The sequence below is a fragment of the Leucopleurus acutus genome (genome assembly GCF_964270905.1).
Source record: "Leucopleurus acutus genome assembly, chromosome: X".
Classification (NCBI taxonomy): Eukaryota; Metazoa; Chordata; class Mammalia; order Artiodactyla; family Delphinidae; genus Leucopleurus; species Leucopleurus acutus.
In genome coordinates, this window is record NC_139148.1 from 4658449 (window position 1) to 4683912 (window position 25464).

The following is a 25464-nucleotide window of genomic DNA, read 5'->3' on the forward strand; positions in this document are numbered from 1 at the left end:
CCGCCGATACCGGGTCCCTCAGGCTCCTGGCTTCTCACTGAAACATCCCACGCACTACCACGGAAGACAAGAGCTGCCTTGATACGACAAGACTTTACTAGAAGGAGGGCACTGACCACATGGAACATCTACCCCAAGAGGCCGTGAGTTGGTGCAGTATGTTCTTGGCAGAAACGGCTGAGGGAGGCCAAGTGAGGCACAGGCATGATGTCTGGATCAAAGGGAATACGAGGGATGGAGAACAAGTGAGGCGGCAGCAGGAGGAAACAAGCAGGCCAATCCGGAACGCAGAACATCCTCTGAGAGAACCAGCCTGCGCTCTTCCAAGAGTCCCTCTCACGGCGAAAACACAGGCCATGCAGCTAGAGGATGGGGCGAGGTTTTCTAGTTCAAATCAGGCTAAAGGGACATGACTACCGTCTGGAACCCAGTGTGCAAAACACCAGAGTGATATCCACCAGGCAGAGATCATCCTCACCCCCGCATTTCAACACAATCGTTAATAACCAGTCTTTCTTTTTTTTTTTTTTTTTTAAATACTACTCTCTGTGTGATAAAAACAAGCTCTTCTCTGCTTCAGAAAACGTGTTTACTGCTCAGCCATCTGTTCTCCTCGTCTGGAATATCCACTGTCCTACGTGCCCTTGAGAGCACATCCTCCCAGTGATTTCAGTTCAAATGACTGCCCTGCCCCTTCTCCTGTCCTTCTCATGTTGACCGCCAGCAGTTACTCAGAGATTCACGCGTGTTCTGTGTCCCAGCTGGACTCCAAGACCACTACAAAGAAGAGACTTGCTATGAATCCCCTGCGGCACCCGGCACAGTATATTCTGAACAGATAAGGAAGGAGTGAACTCACTCCTCTAGAGCTGCGTTGTCCACCACGGTACCCACAAGTGGCTACTTCAATTAAGTAAAACTAAAAAATTAAGAGTTCAATTCGTCAGCTGCCCTGGCAGCATTTCATGTGCCTGGGTGCCCCTGCGGCTCCCGTCCAGGGCAGCTCAGATACAGAACATTCCCTCCACGGCGGGCAGTTCTGCCGGGTGGACATGCTGCTCCAGAGAGCACAAGGGTGCCCGGTTCTCGTCAAGGACACGATGATGGCAGCGGAGAGACAGAAGCCTGCTGCTTACTTTGGAATGCGTCTCCAAGGCCCCAAATAGCTCAGGTACGCAAACTATGACCATCTGCTCTCATTTCGCGTACAGACTGGGCAGTGAGCAGACTGGGAGTCGAGCAGACTCTGGTTTGCCCCTGGATCCGTCCCTGATGTCTAGGCCTAGAGAGGAGAGTCAGGGGACATCAACTGGCCCGCCCAGTGCCGGGAGCCATGCTGATGGAACTGCCCTCCAGGCAAGGGCGTGGAGCAGACCATCCTCACCCCAGGTATGCGCCCCTCTCTGCACAGACACTAAGCTACTGACCGCAGGCAGCAGAGCGAAGGATGTGTGGGAGCCGCACCTTGAAGGAAAGTGGGCATGTACCTGCCAAACACTCAAAACGCACGTTGAGAGGTGTTAGGATGGCAGTCCACCTCAGCAAAGCCAAAGGGGGAAGACATTTCTTGAGCAGAAATGCATGTGTGCCACAATTATTATGTTTTCAAGAAAATTCTCCTTAGACACCCCAAAGGCAATTTTAAACCACAGACCAGCATTGCCCTCCCCCATTTTAACACAATTAAATGAAGCTTTTAATATATGAAATGCCGGAATTATGAGTCACCAGTATTCACATATACCTGACAGTGAGAGCTTTATCTTCTAACGTAAGCCATTCTGCTATAACACTACTGCACCTTCCAGCTACAGGCTATGTATCCATCACTTTTCAAACATCTCAAACAAAGCTGTGAAAAGTCACCTGGGCACCTGTGTAATGAGTGCTTTTGGTGGACGTTTCTTGGGGGCATCATCTCCCTTGCTCTTTTACATTGCATTAAATCTCCGTCTACCCCTGAAAAATAACACAGTGTAATGGATAAATCAAAGTCGCTTAAAAAATGAAAGAAAAAATAAAGGAACAGAATCAGAGAAAGCAGAGAATAATCAGAAAGACAAAAGTGAACAAAGAATCCCCCACACACAGCTTCCCAAGGAGAAGAAAGGAAAAATAGTTCGAGAGAGGAAAAAAAAAGTTTGCACAGCTAAGATTCTAAATAAAAGCACACAACGAGGGGGACGAGGAAGCTAGGAGGAAGCAAGGAACGGGCAATCTACACCTGCACTGACAGAAACCTGCTGAATATCTTAGTGGTGTTACCAGCTGGACCAAACTCCCGTCGACCTGCAGAATTCTGCAATTTTGATCTCACCTTCCTGTTAATCTAGAAACGGGAGCAGCTGTGGTGCATAAGAACCGCTAACCGCAGGAACACGGGAAAGGCTGACGCGGCTCAGGCCTATGAGGAAGCACGGCCAACTGGACCTGAGTTTACCCACCTCGGTCCCCCCTCGAGTGCTTTCTTATTCCTGATGAATTCCCTGACATTCAACATAGTCCATGGGTGCCTTCGCCTGCCCCTACCAGCATCTTACTCCAAACTGAGGAAGCACAAGTCAGGGCCCCTTTCTGCGTGGGCTCTGCTCGGCCGCAAGGCCTCAGACTGGCCTCCGGATTTCCACCACCTCCTGTGCGAATGCAGAAGGGACCTAAATGTCACCTGGTAAGGTGACATCAAACGCAAGCGTGTGCCCTTAGTTCCGGGGGTTGGGGGCAGGGCAGAGAGAAGGGGAACGTGCCGTAGCACAGGTCCCCTGACATCCGTGACGAGACCGCAAGGCACACAACAAGCCAGGGACGGGGTGAGGGTGTCTCTGGGAGCCCCAAGGGCAGACAGTAACCTCACACCGGCCATCCCGAACGAGCGTTTATTCTGCTCTACCTTCCTGAGACTCTTTGGGAATGTCTGGACTGAGTCACATTACAGGATAGGAACCAATGGACGCCGAAAAGCTCATCATCTCCACTTTTAAACCTCATACGTGTTACACAGGGTCAAATACAATGTACGAAAGCTCTTCCGAAAATTCATCTAGGGCGTGTGCTACAGCTGTACAGAGAGATCCTGTGTTTGTCATCAGCTTTGTGGAGGTCCCAGCGTCTACAGAAACCAGCGTAGGTGAGGTGAGCCAGAGGACGACGGGTGGCAGCGGATTCCGAGCAGACTGGGCAGGGCTGCGAGCTGCTTCGGTCAACAATGGATCCCTGAGCCCCAGGAGCAGCACAAAGGTCCCGCCTCCACCCAGCGTTCACGCTGTACCCTGGGCCCCCGCACGGAGAAACGGGCACTGCCATACGGTCTCAAGTGCTATGATTACCATTTGGCAAGCAGGAAGCTGTAGGGGTACAAACAGGCACAGGCCAGGGCATCTGCTCGGCTGCGTGAAGGTGAAGTAGAAGCCAGGTGTCACCCATTAAAATCCTGCCACCTCTGTGTGTTTATGGAGATGTGGCCAGTTATAATCGACACTGCAAAGAGTCGTACTTCCCCTCACAGATCTATCGTATTATTTTTCTGCTTGTTTTTTAAACATTTGAAAGTAAGCTTTTTATTTTTCCTGGCTGATTCTTTAAGGATTTAATTACTGTAACAGACTCCTAGAAAGCGTATTTTATGTATACCACATTTTACATATTCCTAATTCTGAATATTCTTAACATCCACCCTCCATCTGGCCCCGTTATCAACAGCAGACATCAGTGAGTTACTTCCTAAGGCTCTGTACCTGGGTTGTCCCATACGGTAGGCACTGGCCAAACGTGGCAAGTGAACCCATGAAACCTGGCTAGTTTGAGCTGAGATGCCCTGTGAGTGTAAGATACACACAAATTTCAAAGGCTAGGTAACGAAAAGGAATGTAAACTATCTCAACTATTTTTTTTTGACTGATCATGTGTTGAGTAACAATATTTTGGATGTGTCAGGATAGGAAAAAAGTACCATTCAAGTTAATTTCCTCTGTGTCTTTTTGCTTCTTTAATGTTGCTATAACAAAATCTTACATGGTGCTACTCGTATCAGATAGCAGGACTCTGGACCACCAACCTTCTTGTCTCTTAAAGAGAATGGTCCTACCTCTTGTACTCCTAACTTCAGCTATTTAATGAACTAGATAATCTTCCCTATTCAGGAGCTGACATAGTATTTCAAACTTGTGTCTTCTTCCTTCAACATCTTATCCTTGTTCATAAATAATCTCAGTCCCCTTGGTCTCTGTCTCTAAATGGCATTTGAGGGCCAAAATTACTATCTAGCTCACAGCTAATTGTTACCTCTGTCAACAAAAACAGATTCCAAAGAATGAAAGGAAAACAGCACCAAACATTTCAAAAGCACTAGAAAGTAACCCTGGGTTTCTGGTCAACATTTCTGCAAATATCTCCATTGACTTCCTCATTCTCCTCTGGTTAAACAAGCTTCCCCATGCAACTCTTTGTTTTCAGTTTCACTTCCCTGAGAATACAAGATTGCAGCTACATTAACAAACAGAACTTCCTGGGGAAATGGATTCACAATTCTGAAAAGCAGGCCCACCGAAGAACACCTCATAATAAACTGATGATACGTTGTTATGCAAACAACAGACAGCTGAAGTCAGGCGCTTAAGAATTACAACAGGTATAATCAAGTAGATTAAATGAGGTAAAGTAGCACATTCTGGAAAGTGGTGTTTTATACCAGACATTTTGTAAAAAAAAAAAAAAGAATAAGCAAAGGTGCATTTCTGATAAAGTTCTGCAAGGCCTTACCGCCTCAGAGTCAGGGCGGAATGAGGTAAAGGGCAGAAAACGAAGGGGGAAAGAGGAGCTAGGTCTTATCCTCCCAAAGGCCACTAATTCTTGTTTCTCTGACCAGTTCAGAGGATTGGGTAACAGTGCCAGACCAATGCTTGATAAACTTTAAACTTGCCTTAACTAGCAAAGAGGAGACCCTGGTTGATAACTACCCCTGCAAGCACCACCACATAAGTCACATTCATGGCTCCAGGAACAGGTATATGTGTATCTTGAGTGGGGATGAAGCATAAGGCTCACTTAGAAGTCTAATAAATTTAATTTTAATGGGACACCTCAGTTTGTATTAAAATTCATAAGACTCGCAAAACATGTTCTCTGGACTTTTCATTAGAGGATAAGGAATTTATTTGACAAGTTAACTTGACCATCTAAGCAGGAAAACTCACATCTACAAACTGTACTTACGAATCCCAGATGCTTTTTGAAATTGAGTCATTTCAGATTTAGTAGCTGCATACACTGTTCTACCCAATTAGTTACCTCTATGGGAATTTATTTTACCCCTTAGGAATTCATTCGTTTATATCTCTGGGTCCATAAAAATAAGACTGTTTTTTGTGTACCTTTAAAATAAAAAATCAGTGCCATTACTACTGAACCAGTGAGCCAAATGATCATGGGGGCAAGGTCACACTCCCCTGTAAAATGAGCACAACATCGCTTATATTTAGAATCAGATCGATCTGGAATCATTTCTCAGTTCTGTTCCTTATTAGCTGTGTGACCTTGGGCAAGAAACTTTACCTCTCTGAGTGGTGCCGATTTTGTTTTTAATTAGTCAGGGCAAACATCTCCTCCCACCTTGCAGGATTTTATGAGAGGCAGCACTGATGTATGCACACCTGCACCAGGTTAGTAGCCTACGTAAAGCATGCAGACATTTTTAAAGTCCTATGAAGCCCTCCGGAGACAATGAGGTCAGAACGCGTTTCCTAACCCTGTAACACCGGGTAGTGTCATGAAACATACGCCCAAGCTGTAAGGCAGAGCTCAGAGCAGTTCTCTGTTGAGTTATAAACGCAGCGTTTTCTACGAATTCTACTTGAATTCGCCTCGGTGGGTAAGTTCACGCCTACCACCATCGACTACGGGGCTGTTCGGCGCACACAAGATTGTTAACCGCTCAAAGCCACAGCACGGGTGTGCACCTCTAACTCCCCGGCACTTGGGTGAAAATGTAGATTCTGATTGGGCAGCTGTAGGGTGGGGACTCGGGCTCTGCACTGCAAAACTGCTGCTCCCCGGTGATGTCCCTGCTGGGAGTCACTCGGACCAGCCAGACCGCTGAGCAGGACTCCTCCGCCGCCTCCGCGCTACAGATACTTGGGTGTGGAGCAGTCGCGGTGGCGTGGAGCGGTCCTGTGCACTGCGAGAGGTTCCGCCGCATCCCAGCCGCTACCCTCTGGACGCCAGCAAACTCCCACCCTCCAGCTAGGCTGCCCCAAACGCCTCCAGACGCCGGCAGAGGCCCCCAAATCGGCGGGTACAGGACGCTGCCCTGTAGGATGCTACGAGCAAGGTGCGTGCACCTGTGGGCAAGCCTGCAGTGATCCTAGAGGCCGGGGTGCAGACAGGGAAATGGAGGCCCGGCTGCGCACGCAGCGCCCGCGGCCCCAGAGGCCCAACGCCAACCTCCCGCCCGCGCGGTGGTCCCCTCGCACCGCGCCCTCACGCGCCGCCCCCCACGCACTCCGTCCCCACGCGCGGCGCGGCCGCCGGAAGTAAGTGCCCCGGGCGCCGTCGACGCCACAGCCACGAGCGCGGCCGGCCTGACGTGGGCCCCGCACCCCCGCCGCCCGCCAGCCTGGGGACCCCGCACACCGCCCCGCCGCGGCTCACGCCCCTGAGAGCCTGTGCCCCCCGCCCGTGTCCTCCCAGACAGCCCTCGCGGGAGGCGGCCGCAGGCTACTCACCCAGAAGGAGGCCGTCCAGGTCAAAAAGCAGGTGGGTGACGGGACGCAGCGGGGGCAAGGGCGCCGCCATTGTGCCGCCGTCTCGGCCGAGTGGGGGCGGGGAAGAGGCGCGCGCACACGCGCTCCGGGCCTCCCCCGCGCGCCCCGAGCCGTGCTGCGCACGCGCGGCCCCCGGCCTCCTCGCGCCCGCGCCCCCGGGACGCTCTCGCGCATGCGCGTTTGGACAAGCCCCGTGAGCCCCGAGCTGCTCTGCGCACGCGCGCCTCAAGCGTTCTAGCGCGGTCCCTCAAAAATCGCGCGCCCTGAGCCTCCGCCTCCCGGCGCTCGCCTGCGGCTGGCCTCCTTCCGAGACTCCTGGAATACGCGACTGGAGCCGCTCCCGCGCGCTCTGGGCCTCGCCGGCATGTTCTGCGCACGCGCGCCGAGGACGGTCACCCCTGCTGTCGCCGCCGCCGTGGTACGCGCGGGCGCGACAAGTTTGCCCGCATCCTCCACCTCCACCTCCACCACCACCACCACCACCACCACCCCCTCCCCCCGCCCACGCTCACTTCATACCCGTAAACGGGCTGGGATGCTGAGTCAAAGGGCCGAGCAGAGCCGAGTTCCTAATCTGGGTGCCAATGCCTGGCTCGAATTTGGAAAGGGCATGAGGAAGGAGGGAGGGCGTGGAGGGACGACGGCGCATGGGGTTGATGGAAAGAGTGCATAGATGCTCAGGTTGGCATCCTTGAGAGCCACCAAGTAAATGGGTAGCCAGGTGGCCTTAGTTACGGGATCCCCGGTGGCTTCGTCCCCGCCCGGAGCGCCCGTCCCTGGACGCCTGGCAGGTTTCCGTTTCAGTTTTGCCCGCCCGGCTCCCTGCGTGCCTCGTAGGGCGCACGCGCAGTGGCGCGCGAGTCCCCATCCTTTGCGCCTGTATCCCCCGAGCATCCCTGGCTGGTCCATTCTCCCAGAGCAACCCCCCGCCGAAGTTTCATAGGAAAGGGCCGAAATAATAAGACGTTTTAAAATGCCTTGCCGTTTTTGCCTTTATGTCTCATCTGTCTTGGATTGCTATGTGTTTTCTTTTTTTCCCCCAAACTTTCTGAAGGCAACCTGCAAAGCATTCTTTTTTTTCGACCACTCTCAGGAATACCTTCCCACACCCCCGTTTCTATTTAGTGTTAGTTGGCATTGCATATGCATGTTTAAGCATAAAGATAGGATCTTTCAAGAAGCAGAAATAAGAACGTTTCAGAGACTTTAAAATCTGAGCGTTGTGTTTCTGGTGAAGTGCGTAAACTGCACTCGGAGGCATTTGAGTTCAGCAGATGTATCAACAATAAGCAGTAAACCTCTGTGCCTTCGTTTCCTCGTGTGTAAAACCGGGGTGTTAAATGACGCAAGGCAGGTCAAGCTGTTGGAACTGGCAAATAGTATATGCTCAATTCATTTATGTCTTTTTAGAGCTGTCGCTGTGAGACACATTCCCTGTTTTTACTCCAATCATGATTTCCCATTGAGGACCCTGGATCTAAGAGAAGGCAGTTCATCATCCAGTTAGTGGAGGGACTGTGACCCAAATGTGCTAGGCTCCTGTATCAAAGCACCACAGACCGGGTAGTCTCAACAACAGGAAGGTATTGCCTCAAGCCAGAAGTCCAAGATCGGGGGTCAGCAGGGTTAACGCCTTTTGAGGAAACGATTGGTTCCAGGCCTCTCTGCTTGGCTTGTACACAGTGGCCTTATTCCTCTATCTCATCATATTGTGTTTTCTCTATGCATCTATTTCTGTGTCTAAATCTCCCCTTTTTATAAGGACATTAGTCATATAGGATTGCCACCCAGACTCACGACTACATTCTAAGTTCATTACATATGTCAAGACCCTGTCTTCAAGTAAGGTCACACTCTGAGGTACTATGGGTTAGGACTCCTACACTATTTTTTTTATTTTTGAGGGGGACACCATTCAACCTGCAAAAGATTTGTTCCACAAACATCGGGCACATACTGTGTGTCCATGCTCACCTACTGGAACCTTTAGAATTCTTGCTCTCAGTTTCCTTCCATTTTTGGAAACAAATGGACACACAAAGGAGAGAGTTCTTTTTCTCTCCCATGGTAACAATGTTGCATCTGTTCATTGCTTAGATAAAAGGAGCATTTTTATTTATTTATTTATTTATTTTGTGCAGGTTTTTTTTCTGACAAATTGACTAAGATATAATTCACATACCACACAAATCAGCCATGTAAGAGTGTACATTTAAATGACTTTTAATACAGTCACAGAGGTGTGCATCCTTCCCCATAATATGTCAATGCTGCTCTCTCACTTCATCCCAGCTTCCCCTTCCACTGCCCCATGCTCTCAAGTCTGCTTTCTACGTCTGCATCTTTATTCCTGCCCTGCCACTTTTTTATTCATCAGTACCGCTTTTTTAAATCGCATATATATGCATTAGGATACAGTATTTGTTCTTCTCTTTCTGACTTACTTCACTCTGTATGACAGACTCTAGATCCATCCATGTCTCTACAAATAACTCAATTTCGTTTCTTTTTATGGCTGAGTAATATTCCATTGTATATATGTACCACATCTTCTTTATCCATTCATCTGTTGGTGGACAATTACGTTGCTTCAGTGTCTTAGCTATGGTAAATAGTGCTGCCATGAACATTGCGGTATGTGACTCTTTTTGAATTATGGTTTTCTCAGGGTATAGGCCCAGTAGTGGGATTGCTGGGTCATATGGTAGTTCTATTTTTAGCTTTTTAAAGAACCTCCCTACTGTTCTCCACAGTGGCTGTATCAATTTACACTCCCACCAGCAGTGCAGGAGGGTTCCCTTTTCTCCACACCCTCTTCCGCATTTATTGTTTGTAGATTTTTTGATGATGGCCATTCTGACCTGTGTGAGATGATACCTCATTGTGGTTTTGATTTGCATTTCTCTAATGATTAGTGATGTTGAGCAGCTTTTCATGTATTTGTTGGCCATCTGTATGTCTTCTTTGGAGAAATGTCTATTTATGTCTTCCACCCATTTTTGGATTGTACTGTTTGTTTTTGTGATGTTGAGCTGCATGAGTTGCTTGTATATTTTGGAGATTAATCCTTTGTCAGTTGCTTCATTTGCAAATATTTTCTCCCATTCTGAGGGTTGTCTTTTCGTCTTGTTTATGGTTTCCTTTGCTGTGCAAAAGCTTTTACGTTTCATTAGGTCCCATTTGTTTATTTTTGTTTTTATTTCCATTACTCTAGGAGGTGGGTTACAAAGGATCTTGCTGTGATTTATGTCCTGGAGTGTTCTGCCTATGTTTTCCTCTAAGAGTTTGATAGTGTCTGGCCTTACATTTAGGTCTTTAATCCATTTGGAGTTTATTTTTGTGTATGGTGTTAGGGAGTGTTCTAATTTCATTCTTTTACATGTAGCTGTCCTGTTTTCCCAGCACCACTTACTGAAGAGGCTGTCTTTTCTCGATTGTATATTCTTGCCTCCTTTATCAAATATAAGGTGACCATATGTGCGTGGGTTTACCTCTGGGCTTTCTATCCTGTTCTGTTGATCTATATTTTTGTGTTTGTGCCAGTATCGTACTGTGTTGATTACTGTAGGTTTGTAGTATAGTCTGGAATCAGGGAGCCTGATTCCTCCAGCTCCGTTTTTCTTTCTCAAGATTGCTTTGGTTATTCGGGGTCTTTTGTGTTTCCATACAAATTGTGAAATTTTTTGTTTTAGTTCTGTGAAAAATGCCATTGGTAATTTGATAGGGATTGCACTGAATCCGTAGATTGCTGTAGTTTGTATAGTCATTTTCACAATAGTGATTCTTCCAATCCAAGAACATGGTATATCTTTCCACCTGTTTGTATCATCTTTGATTTGTTTCATCAGTATCTTATAGTTTTCTGAGTACAGGTTTCTTGCCTCCTTAGGTATGTTTACTCCTAGGTATTTTATTCTTTTTGTTGTGATGGTAAATGGGATTGTTTCCTTAATCTCTCTTTCTGATCTTTCATTGTTAGTGTATAGGAATGCAGCAGATTTCTGTGCATTAATTTTGTATCCTGCAACCTTACCAAATTCATTGATTAGCTCTAGTAGTTTTCTGGTAGCAGCTTTAGGATTTTCTATGTATAGTATCATGTCATCTGCAAGCAGTGACAGTTTTACTTCTTCTTTTCCAATGTGTATTCCTTTTATTTCTTTTTCTTCTCTGATTGCTGCAGCTAGGACTTCCAATACTGTGTTGAATAAGAGTGGTGAGAGTGGACATCCTTGTCTTGTTCCTGATCTTAGAAGAACTTCCTTCATTGTTTCACCATTGAGAATGATGTTTGCTGTGAGTTTGTCATATATGGCTTTTATTATGTTGAGGTAGATTCCCTTATGCCCACTTTCTGGAGAGTTATCATAAATGGGTGTTGGATTTTGTCAAAAGCTTTTTCAGCATCTATTGAGATAATCGTATGGATTTTATTCTTCAATTTGTTTATATGGTATATCACATTGATTGTTTTGCGTATACTGAAGAATCCTTGCATCCCTGGGATAAATCCCTCTTGATCATTGTGTATGATCCTTTTAATGTGTTTTTGGATTCTGTTTACTAGTATTTTGTTGAGGATTTGTGCATCTGTGTTCATCAGTGATATTGGTCTATAATTTCCTTTTTTTGTGATGTCTTTGTCTGGTTTTGGTATCAGGGTGATGGTGGCGTTGTAGAACAAGTTTCGGAGTATTCCTCCCTCCACAGTTTTTTAGAAGAGTTTGAGAAGGACAGGTGTTAACTCTTCTGTAAATGTTTGATAGAATTTGCCTGTGAAGCCATCTGGTCCTGGACTTTTGTTTGTTGGAAGATTTTAAATTACAGTTTCCACTTCATTACCTGTAATTGCTCTGCCTATATTTTCTAATTCTTCCTGGTTCAATCTTGGAAGGTTGTACTCTTCTAAGAATTCTTCCATTTCTTCCAGGTTTTCCAATTTATTTGCATATAGTTGCTTGTAGTAGTCTCTTACGATCTTTTGTATTTCTGCGGTGTCAGTTGTAATCTCTCCTTTTTAATTTCTAATTTTACTAATTTAAGTCCTCTTCCTTTTTTTCTTGATGAGTGTGGCTAAAGGTTGATCAAGTTTGTTTATCTTCACAGAGAACCAGCTTTTAGTTTTGATTGATCTTTGCTGTTTTTTCCTTCATTTCTTTTTCATATATTTCTGATCTGATCTTTATGATTTCTTTCCTTCTGTTAACTTTGGGTTTTTTTTGTTCTTCTTTTTCTAGTTGCTTCAGGTGTAAGGTTAGATTGTTTATTTGAGATTTTTCTTGTTTCTTGAGGTGAGCATGAATTTTATGAATTTCTCTCTTAGAAATGCTTTTGCTGCATCCTGTAGGTTTTGGATCGTCATGTTTCTGTTGTCACTTTTTTCTAGGTATTTTCTAATTTATTCTTTGATTTCTTCAGTGATCTCTTCATTATTTAGCAGTGCACTGTTTAGCCTTCATGTATTTGTGTGTTTCACTGTTTTTTTTTTCCCCCCAGTAATTAATTTCTAGCCTCAGAGCTTTGTGGTCAAAAAAGTTGCTTGATACGATTTCAGTTTTCTTAAATTTTCCAAGGCTTGATTTGTGACCCAAGATGTGATCTATCCTGGAGAACGTTCCTTGTGCACTTGAGAAAAAATTGTGTTCTTCCACTTTCAGGTGGAATGTCCTAGAAATATCAATTAAGTCTATCTGGTCTATTGTGTCATTTAAAGCTTGTGTTGCCTTATTTATTTTCTGTCTGGATGATCTGTCCATTGGTGTAAGTGGGGTGTTAAAGTCCCCCAATATTATTGTGTTACTCTCGATTTCTCCTTTTACGGCTGTTAGCATTTGCCTTATGTATTGAGGTGCTCCTATGTTGGGTGTATAAATATTTACAATTGTTATGTTTTCTTGTTGGATTGATCCCGTGACCATTATGTAGTGTCCTTGCTTACCTCTTGTAACAGTCTTTATTTTAAAGTCTGTTTTATCTGATATGAGTATTGCTATGCCAGCTTTCTTGTGATTTCCATTTGCATGGAATATCTTTTTCCATCCACTCACTTTCAGTCTGTATATGTCCCTAGGTCTGAAGTGGGTGTCTTGTAGACAGCATATATAAGGGTCTTGTTTTTGTATCCATTCAGCCAGTCTGTGTTTTTTTTAATTTATTATTTATTTTTGGCTGTGTTGGGTCTTTGCTGCTGCATGCGGGCTTTCTCTAGTTGCAGCGAGCGGGGGCTACTCTTCATTGCAGTGTGCGGGCTTCTCATTGCGGTGGCTTCTCTTGGTGCGGTGCACAGGCTCTAGGCGCGTGGGCTTCAGTAGCTGTGGCACGCGGGCTCAGTAGTTGTGGCGCACGGGCCCAGTTGCTCTGCGGCATGTGGGATCCTCCCGGATCAGGGCTCGAACCTGTGTCCCCTGCATTGGCAGACAGACTCTTAACCACTGCACCACCAGGGAAGCCCCTAGTCTGTGTTTTTTGATTGGAGCATTTAATCCATTTACATTCAAGGTGATTATCGATATGTATGTTCCTATTACCGTTTTCTTAATTGATTTGGGTTTGTTTTTGTGTGTCTTTTTCTTCTCTTGTGTTTCCCGCTTAGAGAAGTTCTTTTAGTATTTGTTGTAGAGCTGGTTTGGTGGTGCTGAATTCTTGTAGCTTTTGCTTGTCTGTAAAGCTTTTGATTTCTCCATCGAATCTGAATGAGATCCTTGCTGGGTAGAGTAATCTTTGTTGTAGGTGTTTCCCTTTCATCACTTTAAATATGTCCTGCCACTGCCTTCTGGCTTGCAGAGTTTCTCCTGAAAGATCAGCTGTTTACCTTATGGGGATTCCCTTGTATGTTATTTGTTGCTTTTCCCTTGCTGCTTTTAATATGTTTTCTTTGTATTTAATTTTTGACAGTTTGATTAATATGTCTTGGCGTATTTCTCCTTGGATTTATCCTGATGGGACTCTCTGTGCTTCCTGGACTTCATTAACTATTTCCTTTCCCATATTAGGGAAGTTTTCAACTATAATCTCTTCAAATATTTTCTCAGTCCCTTTCTTTTTTCTCTTCTTCTGGGACCCCTGTATACTTCGAATGTTGGTGCGTTTGATGTTGTCCCAGAGGTCTCTGAGACTGTCCTCAATTCTGTTCACTCTTTTTTCTTTATTCTGCTCCCTGGCAGTTATTCCCACCATTTTATCTTCCAGCTCACTTATCTGTTCTTCTGCCTCAGTAATTCTGCTATTGATTCCCTCTAGAGTATTTTTAATTTCAGTTTTTGTGTTGTTCATCACTGTTTGTCTGCTCTTTAGTTCTTCTAGATACTTGTTAAAAGTTTCTTGTATTTTCTCCATTCTGTTTCCGAGATTTGGGATCATCTTTACTATCATTATTCCAAATTCTTTTTCAGGTAGGTTGCTTATTTTGTCTTCATTTATTTGGTCTTGTAGGTTTTTACCTTACTCCTTCGCCTGTAACATATTCTTTTGTAGTTTCGTTTTTGGTTTTTGGTTTTTTTTGATGTGTGGGGCTGTATTCCTGTCTTATTGGTTGTTTGGTCTGAGGCAACCAGCACTGGAGTTTGCAGGCAGTTGGATAGAGCCAGGTCATGGTGCCAAGATGAGGACATCCAGGAGGCCTCACTCTGACTGATAGTCCCTGGGGTCTCAGGTTCTTCATTAGTCCAGTGGTTTGGACTTGGAGCTCCCACCACAGGAGCTCAGGCCCAACCTCCATCCCGGGAACCAAGATCCCGCAACCTGCACGGTGTCACACACACAAAAAAAAAAAGTAAAAAGAGAAAAAGGAGCAGTACAATAACAAAGAACAAAATAAAATTAGAAAGATAAAAAATATATTAGGAAAAATAAAAATATAATTGAAACATCTGCAGCAGTATAAAACAAAACCTCAATAGAAAAAAGAAAAAACAACAGGGGGTGGGGGGGACAAGCCAAAAGGAGCAGAACAATAACAAAGTATAAAGAATAAAATAAAATTATAAAAATAAAAGATTTGGGGCCTCCCTGGTGGCGCAGTGGTTAAGCATCCGCCTGCCAATGCAGGGGACACGGGTTCAAGCCCTGGTCCAGGAAGATCCCACATGCTGCGGAGCAACTAAGCCCGTGTGCAACAGCTGCTGAGCCTGTACTCTGGAGCCCGCGAGCCACAACTACTGAGCCCACGCGCCACAACTACTGAAGCCTGCGCACCTAGAACCCATGCTCCGCAACAAGAGAAGGCGCAGCAATGAGAAGCCCGTGCACTGCGACGAAGAGTAGCCCCCACTCACCCCAACTAGAGAAAGCCCGCACACAGCAATGAAGACCCAATGCAGACAAAACAAAATTAATTAATTAATTAATTTTAAAACAATTTAAAAAGGAAAAGATTTATTAGAAAAAATAAAGATATAAATGAATCAACAACAATGAATCAACAAAGTAAAACAAAACCCCAATCTAAAAGAGGAAAAAAGCAAAAAAAACCCAAAAGCCTTGGCTATGGGGGCAGAGGTGAGGCAGGGGTGGAACTCAGGCAGGGGTGGAGTTCAGGGTGCGGCGGGGCCTCTGCTCAGGACCTGCGCGGAAGGGGAGAGGCAGCACGTGGAAAGGAGGGCCTCTGGAGTGGAGTTGGGGAGTTTCAGGGTCCGGCCCTGGGTGGGTGTGTGTAGGTCGGGTTAGGTCCGGGCACGTTGGAGGGGGTCTCGGAGGGGGGGTCTCCGAGTGTAGAGGTGGGGCCCTGGGTGGGGTGCAGGGGCGGGGCTTGGGCTCTGAGTGGCAGGAGGGAGGCTCCCAGGGCAGAGGATTTGGCCCAGTAGCCCAACAGGCTTCCCGGTGCCCAAGTGGACAGGGACAGTGCTGGCTGCATTCCCTTCCGTTCCTCCGCGCCCCCCCTTCCCCAGGGTCTCCCCCATCCCCGCTGGACCCCTAAACAAAGAAGGAACTTTGGTTCCTTCTTTGTAGGAGCTCCTCCCCTCCCCCAGCCGCCCCTCAGGGGGTGCCGGTCCCTGAGGGCCGGCCTTTACTTTTGCTCCCCCTTCCCTCCCTCCCTCTCCCTCAGGACCCTCGTGGCTGGAGGGGGCCTAGGTGGGCAGAGGATCAGGCCCAGGATCTCAGCATGTTCCTGGGGGCCCAAGTGGGCAGGGGAAACCTGGCCACACTCCCTTCTGATCCTCTGCCCTCCCAGTGGTTCCCCAATTTCCCCCTTCGGGCAAGGGATCTCTTCACCCCCCCCAGCCACCTCTCAGGGCGCCAGTCCCCTCCCGCCTTCACTTCTCTTCCCCCCTCACTTCTCCTCACCCCCCACGTCCTACCCAGTCGCTGGGGGTTCCTGCCGTCCCCTTAGGTGTCCGCGGCCCCCCGCCGGTGCCTGGTAGGTGCCCTAGTTGCACGGAGACGCGAATTCTGCGTCCTCCTGGTCCAGTCCGCCATTGTGACTCCGCCCCCCAAAAGGAGTATTTTTAAAAGGGAAAAAAAAAAACCCTCCAACGCCAGGGTGAAGGATTGGAAACAGCAGGGATAATGCAGGAAATCTCCATGTTAGGAAAAGTTGGCTTCTTAGAAGGAGCTTAGGGAGTTGCCTGGGTTTTGAAGCTTCCTAAAGATTTGCTGCAAAAATAAGCAAACACATAGATACAGGTGATGAAGGCATCAGATGTCCTGGTACAGACATCCTTGGAGAGCATCCCCCTTGCCCTGGTGCCGTGGCTGCAACACTGGGCATGTCTGGGTGGACAATCCAGTTTGTTCACTTCCAGGAACCAAGGTGCTGGCAGTGGGTTCCCCCTTCACAGCGGCTAAGCTGACAAAATCTCATGGCAGTTGTGGAAGAGATGCATTGGGGAACTTCTCCCACAAGGCGTGAAAACATGGCTCAGATAATTTTTTTTTAAGTATTATTTTCCGCACTCTTCAGAAACATCTCTTGTACACGATGGAAGATGCCTTTCGCTTCAAAACAACAACAACAACAAGAAAACTGAATAATGCTTCTTTGTCACAAGGTAGATTGAAAAAAAAATGAAAGTGTGTTCTATTAAAGTCGTTTCTACACAGGTCACTAGGTCCTGTTTAGCTGTTCATAATTCTCCTAACAGCCAGAGATGGATACACACAGAACTTCTACGAAGAGGGAGGATGGCTTTCTTTCCATGAATTACATTTTATTTTTGCAAAATTGTCTTTTCCCTGTGGCACGATAGCTTACTTTTCCTGACAACTTTAAAATGCAGCACAGACAATCCAGTAAACTGTAATACGATGGTGTCGAAAGCTCATGTCTGATGGCACAAATAAAAAGACGATCCTTTCCCACACAATGTGTAAACTTACACGTGCCATTTATTGTAAAAGAAAACACATATATACATATACGTATATATGCCACTCTCTGTACAGTCCTGACTCATTTCAGCTTCCTTATTTTGCTGTCTTGGTTCTTCCGTCTATGTGTTTGCTTTGTGTGCTGCATTTCGAAAGCTGCTTAGAGCCGAAGTTATCTTTGGAAGCAGTCCCAGGCCTGCAGTTTGCCGCTCAGCAGCCCTGATTTCCTTCCCTAGCTCCTTCTACCCTGGTCCTAGGATGTGTGAAATTCACAACTGATGCCTGTCTTGCAGGTTACACTTGCAAAGCCCCACAGCGCCTGGCCTGAGTCTCAAAGGGCTGTGTTGATTCAAGACCCGAGGAACATTTGGGGCTGCTGGTGGCAGGACCAGTTGGGCTTTGCGGTGAGCTTGGCGATGCCAGGACGCCTTCTCCAGTTGCAAGGGTTCCATGCTCAACTTTCCTTGAGCTGCAGTACTCACATGGGAACAGCTTGAAATTTTAAGGTGCAGGGGACGGAGGACAGACATCAAAGTACTGGTGTCTTGAGTGAAACTTTGACACTCTTTATATATCCATATGATGGCATATCTGTTGTATATATAATATATATTTTAGACATGTATATTTACTTGTATTCCTTGTGTATGGATGGATATAAATATACATAAAGTATACCCATCCATAAGGTATGTGCATATATAAAGTGTAAATATACATAAACATATATATTCTTTCTATTTAATAAGATCAAACTCTAAACAGCACACAATAATAAAAACTTAAGCACTCATGACCTCTTAGGTAAGTGCTAAGGGTAGTTGTCAGTTTCAGAGACTTGTAGAACTCCTTGTTGGTGGTGAGAGACACTTAGCTAAGAAATTGTGTTAGGCAGCATGGGCCGCTCTAACAAGGTGTGCACCGGGCTGCTTCAACAACAGGCGTTTAGTTCTCACTGTTCTGGAAGCTGGAAGTCTGAGACCAGGGGACCGGCAGACTTCACTTCCTGAGGAAAGACTGCTTCTTGGTTCCTGGATGCCTGCCTTCTCTCTGTGTCCTCAGATGGGGTAGGAAGATGGGGGTGGACGTCTGGTGTCTATTCTTTTTTTTTTTTTAAAGAAGATGTTGGGGGTAGGGGTTTATTAATTAATTAATTTATTTATTTTTGGCTGTGTTGGGTCTTCGTTTCTGTGCGAGGGCTTTCTCTAGTCGTGGTGAGCGGGGGCCACTCTTCATCGCGGTGCGCGGGCCTCTCACTATCGTGGCCTCTCTTGTTGCGGAGCACAGGCTCCAGACGCACAGGCTCAGTAGTTGTGGCTCACGGGTCTAGTCGCTCCGCGGCATGTGGGATCCTCCCAGACCAGGGCTGGAACCCGTGTCCCCTGCATTAGCAGGCAGATTCTCAACCACTGCGCCACCAGAGAAGCCCTGGTGTCTATTCTTACAAGGACATTATTCTTACCATGGGGCCTCCACCATCATGACCTCATCTAAACCTAATTACTGCCCTGTGAGTTATAAGAAATACATGTTTGGTCTTTGTTCCATTTCAAGCAGCTCCTAAAACCTTTGGAATTTCCTGAGTGAGGAAAGAGATCAAGGTGTCTTTTGTTATGTTAAGGAGGTGACTTTTGCAAAGCCCCTAAGTGTGAGGACATATTGCCAGGGGAACCAGTTGTCTGATTAGAGGGTTGGAAGGTTCAGTTTCACCCCCAACTCTGAGGAGGGGAGAGAGGCTGGAGGTTGAATCTATCATACGTGGCCAATGATATAATCAATATGCCCAGGTAATGAAGCCTCCATAAAAGCCCCGGGTTTGGAGCTTCTGGGTGGGTGAACCCGTGGAGGTGCTGGGAGGGTTATGCCCTAAGGACGGCATGGAAGCTCCGTGCCCCTTCCCCATACCTGCCCTGTGCATCGCTTCCAACTGGCTGTTCCGGAGTCATGTCCTTTTATAATAAAGCAGTAAACAGGAAAGTAAGGTGTTTCCCTGAGTTCTGTGAGCCACTGCAGCAAATTAATCAAACCTGAGGAGCCGGTTGTAGGAACCTCTTATCTAAAACTGGTTGGTCACATGCACAGGTGACAACCTGGACTTTTGATTGATGTCTTAAGGCGTGTGGGCAGGGGGAGGTGTTCAGTGGAGGGAGGCGACTTTGTGGGATGGAGCCCTTACCCTGTGGGATCTGAAGCTATCTCCGGGTAGATAGGTCAGAGTTGAGCTGAACTGTAGGACACACCACTGGTGTTGGAGAATTGCTTCCTGGGGTCGGAAAACTCTGGAATTGGAATTGATATCAGAAGTAAACTCCCATGGCCCTAATGTATAGCACAGGGAACTATATTCAATATCCTCTGGTAAACCATAATGGAAAAGAATATGAAAAAGAATGTATAGGTGTATAACTGAGTCACTTTGCTGTACAGCAGAAATTAACACAGCATTGTAAATCAACTATACTTCAATTAAAAATAAATTTGAAAAAAAAAAAAAGAAGTAAACTCCCAAAGATCCCACCTGCAAATACCGTCTCATTGGGGGTTGGGGCTTCAAGCTATGAATTTTAGGGGGACACAGACATTTAGTCCATCGTAGAATATTATCTTTTATTTTGTTCTTTAAAAAATTGATAACCAGGTCTTTTACTTACTTCTGTCCTATATCGAGTGACCCAGCTGTCCTGGCATTCCTATAACTTTACCACTTTCGCGCTGAAAGCCCTGCATCACAGGAGCCTTTCAGCCACAGGCTCGTGGGGACCCTTTGCCAGCCTTCCTCAGCTGCCACCCGTGGTAAGGTGCAGTTAGAATATGATCGAGCCCACGGCCTCAATAAGGTAGAGAAAGGGTGACAGGCGTGAGCCCGCCTCGCCTGGCATTTAAAGCAAGGTGACTTTGTGGTTGGGCTAGTGACTGAAGCAGACGTTCCTGTTAACAGCCATGTGGACGTGCCTGTGAGGACCGGAAATGCAGGTCATCCTGCAGACCTCTGGCCTCAGGGTCCACGTGGGCCGATGTTCTCTCCCAGACGTGGCACCACAGGTGGCCTTTAGGGCGAAACAGCAGCCTCGCCAAGGAGAGTTTGCAGGTGACCACACAGCCTTAGCACATAGGAAGGGATGCAAAGAGTTAAGTGTTGAACTGAGGTTTTCGAACCTACAGAAGTCACTCGCCCATGTACCTTTAGTTCAGGGTTTTCCCCCTTGGCATTATATATATTTGGGGCAGGAAGGTCGTTATGGGCTGAATCGTGTCCTCCAAAATTCAGTGCTGAAGCCCGAGCCAGACACCAGGACCTCAGAATGGGACTGTATTTGGAGATCTTTAAAGAGGGGATGAAGGTAAAATGAGGTCATTAGGGTGGACCCTGATAGGATTGGTGTCCTTATAAGAAGAGGAGATCAGAACACAGACACACACAGGGACGACCACGTGAGGACACAGGGAGGAGATGGCCGTCTACACGCCCAGGAGAGAGGCCTCAGGAGGAAGCAGTTCTGCAGACACCTAGATCTTGGACTTCCAGCCTCCAGGACAGGGAGGGAATAAATGTCTGTTGCTTAAGCCATCCAGCCTGTGGTACTTTATTATGGAAGCCCTACCAAAATAATGCAATAATTTTCATTGGGGGGTGGGGAGAAGGGGTGTTTCTGTGCATTGTAGTATATTTAGCAACCTCCCTTGCCTCTACCCACAAGATGCCAGTAGCAAGCACCTCCTGTCTGTCTGTCTTATCTATCTATCCATTCTTCTGTCTATGCATCCATCTATCCATCCATCCATCTATCCATTCCTCTATCTATCTGTCTGTCCATCTATCTTTATTTCTATTTGTCTGTACATACACACATGCACACATACATAGGGACTCATATGTATATGGAATCCCAGTAGCCTAATGGACCAGGAAAGCAGGGTGATAGCTCAGAGGTTCTGCCCTGTATATGCAGTCGCCTTCCCCATGTCCCCTGACTCCAAGAATTCATGACCCAATTCAAGAGCTCTCTGTCCTGGATTCAAGAAGGATTTAAAAAAATAGAAAAACATACTCCTCGTAAAGCTAAAACATCTCACCGATTCATTTTGACAACATCTTCCTGACAACAGCATGCTCATCGCTACTTAGAAAATGTGTCCTTTCTCGCTTTTAAGACACAGTTAAGTGTCCTGCTAATTAACACTTTCCTTATAGACACCAGATAAGTAAGCGACAGTCACTTGCCACGGTCTCTCAGCTCCTCGAGGAGCTAGGGTCTGTCTGTCTGGTGACCAGTCTGCTGTAGCCGCCATCCATAATCTGCCTCTACCCCATCCTCGTTTTCACATCTGTGAGGTGCGAGTCCCATCCAGTGGAGGTTGGGGGTAGGTTGGGCTCGGGCCTGGTGCTTTCTGCGGCCATCTGTGGACAGGTACCTGCAGTCTGTGCTCTTCTCCAGCTACGGGGGGCTCACAAGCCTTGGCCGCACCCTCCAGCCCGAGGAGATAGGCTTCTGCATCACATTCAGGGTCAGGATGGACCCAAGGGGACACCTTTCCTGATGATGCTGGGAAATCAAAAGCTCTGGCTTCCATATGTAGCTGGCAAGGGAGTGGGGACCAGGGGATGTGGTCCCCTCCTCCTACCTGTTTCCCCCAAGCCCCGGGAACTCCAGAAGGGAGGCCTGACGTGGATGGCTGCATCTGCCTCTCGTGGCGTTTTCCTCCAGGATGCTGTTAGTATTTTGCGGGAAGGTCATTAGTCTTGACCTCCTTTGCAGTCAGGGTACCACCTGGAGGACCTGCCTTCAAGAGAGGAGCCCCGTTTAGTGCTCACAGTGGTAGACGGCAAAAGTGGTCCACAGACCCACGGCATCAGCGCCATCTGGGACCTTGCAAAGGTGCGGACCCCCAGGTGCCACCCGGCCCTCCTAAATCAGCATCTGCATTTCACCCAGGTCCCCAAGAGGTCTAGGCCACTGACCCTCCCCTCCTGGGGCATGAAGGACACTTCGTGGTGGTGTGCAGGCATGTGAGAACCTCGACGTGTGAGAATTTTATGTAGAAAACAGGAAATCAGTTAAGCCTTACTAGCATTTATTGTGTGTGTGGATCCTGGCCAGTGATCTCCATGGGGGATGGTCGTGTGTCCCTGTGGGTCCTCCAGCTGTCTAGCGAGGAGAGTGTGGAAAGACATCCATGCCCCAGATCGATTTATTTGATTTCAGCATAATGCAATGTGCATATTAGCGTGAGGCATATTTACAGCTTTTTAAACATTTTTATTGAAGCATAGTTGACTTACAATATTATATAAGTACAGCTTTTATTATTTAACTTTTAAACCAACCTTCAGGAAATGGACAGAGGTCTTAAAGTCCTACAAAAGGAGTAAAATGCAGGTTCAGGTTCTTAAGAAGAAAAGGGAACTTCTGGCATGAGCTTTGTAGCATTCACTGATGAGGGAAAACATGTTTGCTAACACACACAGCGTTCGCACCTAAGTCGATAGCACTGTGCAAAATCACACGTATGGACCGAGGCTGAATGGTCAGCTGTGGGGGCAGTGAGGTGCATGTTTGAACCGTACGCTGTTTCAGAATCCCCTCTGGCCCCCAGACCCTATGACCATGGACACCTGAAGGAGGGGCCTGAGGCTCCCCCCACCTGCCCCTCGGGAGCGCTGCTCACCACTAGGACTCATGATGCCTCTACTGAGTTCTCTTGCCCTCCCTCTTTCCTTCCTCCTGTTGCAGGAAGGGGACCTTCCAGGGCCTGAGAGTGAGCTCTTGTCTAACATTCAGAAATGAATCGTCCGAGGAGACACACGTGCTGGCAAAGCCGGAGACTCTATTGGGAAGGGGCGCCCGGCTGGAGAGCAGGAGGGTGAGGGGACCCAGGAGAACTGCTCTGCCACGTGGCTCGCGGTCTCGGGTTTTATGGTGATGGGGTTAGTTTCCAGGTTGCCTCTGGCCCATCGTTCTGACTCAGGGTCCTTCCTGATGGTGCGCGCGTCGGTCAGCCAAGGTGGATTCCCCGAGAAGGATTCCGGGAGGTTGGTAGGACCTGTGGACTCCTCTCTCCTTTTGACCTTTCCCGAATTCCTCCGGTTGGTGGTAACTTGCCAATTCCGTGTTCCTTGCCAGGACCTCCTGTTCTTAGAGAACCCATGCCAGTGGCTGCTCTCGGGCCCGGCCAGGGCGGGAAGTTTCGGTCCGTGGTTCCCCTGACTCCCTTCCCTCCTTGCTCCCTCCCTCTCCCTCTGTCTGCCGCTCTTCTCCCCCTCCTGATTTTTGGGTGTGGCTGAATCCTCTGGCCTACCCCTTGCCTCCAGGACCTGTTAGGGGTGGTGGTGTCCACAGCAGACGTGCCCGGGCATCTGGGTCCCTTCTGTCTCCTTCCCAGATTCACAGGAGGGGTGCCCAGGGCCCTGCATGCCGAGTCTCTTGTCCCCGGGGCAGAGTCACTGCGCGGCCTCCCTGGCACAGGGGCTACTTCAGATGAGACCGCTGGCTTATCAGAAGGGCCTTGATTCCACGTGACGTCTTAGCAAGCCTGTCTGTTCTCAGAAACACGTACCCAAGGCAGATACGGAGAGCCTCCAGGAAAGAGCGATGAGCAGTTCCGGGTTCAAAGTGGCTTTTTTGTTTCCTAACAACTGCAGTAATTGCCCCCAGCCTTCAGAGGACTGGAACACGCTCACTGCTTTAGAAACATCTCTTATTTCATTCTCTCTATGACAGAGGCAGGTGATGTAATTATCCTTATCCACGGGTCAGACAGCTGAAAAGGCACAGGGAGGGTGTATCTTGCTGCCTCTCAAGGAACCCACAGGCAGCATTATCTATTTCTATATTCTTCTCTGTGTTTTTAAAGTTTCTTATACTGAGGGTAATCAAAACCACATCCCTAATAGATGACTAATGTGAAAATTAACTACATTCATGATTCTATCTATCCATCCATCCATCCATCCATCTGTCCTGGAGACCACCAACAAAAAACTGTAAGAAAAAAGGAAAAAGAAAGGTCGAAAAAAATAAACCAGGAGAAACATTTTTGTTTTTTATTTCTACCATTTGAATGGAAACCCATAACGGCAGCAGCAGTCGTGTCCGACTGTAACCGTATTTATTTGAGCGCCTCTTAGCCCAGCCAGGCCCAGAGAAGCAGGTTTTATCCTGTTCAACCTGACCAAGCGAACCCCAGTTAAACAAAGAGCAGGGGGGAGTGGAAAGTGGGCTTCTGGCCACCTCCTCTCCCTCCCCAAGATGACACAACCCTGGAAGAAACAATGCACCTTGCATCATCCCTCTGAAACCCACAAGCCACATGTCACTCAAAATGCTTCGTACCTGAGGTCAAGGATACTTTTCTCATTTTTTTTTTTTTAACCTAGCATTTCCCAAGCACATCACACATACTCTTTAACAAGAAAGTAGTACCTGTTAACTTCCCATTAGGTTGGATCTCTGCCCCTCCACCATCATGCTTTTAAAAGTGCCAGACTACTGGTGTGCTTGGGGTCCACTGGGACCCTCCAGCTCTCTCTAAATACCAGCTGTCCTGAAGCAGTCATTGAGTACAAACTTTGGATCTGGGCAATTCATTGTGATACCCAGAGCATTGAAATACAAGTAAATTTACATATTAAATTGTACGGAAAGAGAATCTGAAGTACCTGTAAGAGTGAAGATTTAAGAATCATAAGAGGAATGGGATATGTGTGTGTATGTGTGTGTGTGTAGACGTGCATACACATTTATGTTATATATGTAAATAATCGAGTTGTCTGTGTGATTTTAAACTTGAGGAACCGTCTTTACATAAAATTTAAAGGTATTTAACTTATAAAGACACACATTCTTATATGTTATGTATTAGATGCAAATAATGTGTGTGTGTTTAAGAAACTTAAGAGGAAACGTCATTACATATCATTTAAACATACTTAATTTGCATACATCGTATATTATAAGTAACTAGACGTGTGTGTTGCTTCAAGAAACTTGGGTGAGGGACTTCCCTGGTGGTGCAGGGGTTAAGAATCTGCCTGCTAATGCAGGGGACGCAGGTTCGAGCCCTGGTCCAGGAAGATCCTACATGCCACAGAGCAACTAAGCCTGTGCACCGCAACTACTGAGCCTGCACTCTAGAGCCCGTGAGCCACAACTACTGAAGCCCACGCACCTAGAGCGCGTGCTCCACAAGAGGAGCCACCACAGTGAGAAGCCCACACACCACAATGAAGAGTAGCCCCCACTCGCCACAACTAGAGAAAGCCTGTGTGCAGCAACAAAGACCCAACGCAGCCAAAAAGAAATAAATAAAAAATTTATTTAAAAAAAAAGAAACTTGGGTGAAAGTTCTTTCTGTATAATGTATGGTGTATGTGTGTTATGTGTAAATGAAATTGCACAGGCTTCAG

At 47.0% G+C, this 25464-nt stretch overlaps 2 protein-coding genes across 2 annotated transcripts in view; one reads left to right on the forward strand and one right to left on the reverse strand.

Moving 5' to 3' along the window:
• The window catches only part of LOC309978696 (pseudouridine-5'-phosphatase-like), a 68294-nt gene extending 61455 nt beyond the window's left edge, over positions 1-6839 (reverse strand). The window contains exon 1 of the mRNA XM_082865230.1: positions 6717-6839. Coding sequence (XP_082721356.1) covers positions 6717-6786 — 70 coding nt within the window. The 5' untranslated portion in view covers positions 6787-6839. The remainder of the gene's footprint in view (positions 1-6716) is intronic.
• The window catches only part of LOC309978695 (steryl-sulfatase-like), a 180366-nt gene continuing 161336 nt past the window's right edge, over positions 6435-25464 (forward strand). Inside the window, exon 1 of the mRNA XM_082865229.1 lies at positions 6435-6524. The gene's annotated coding sequence lies outside the window, so the exon portion shown is untranslated. The remainder of the gene's footprint in view (positions 6525-25464) is intronic.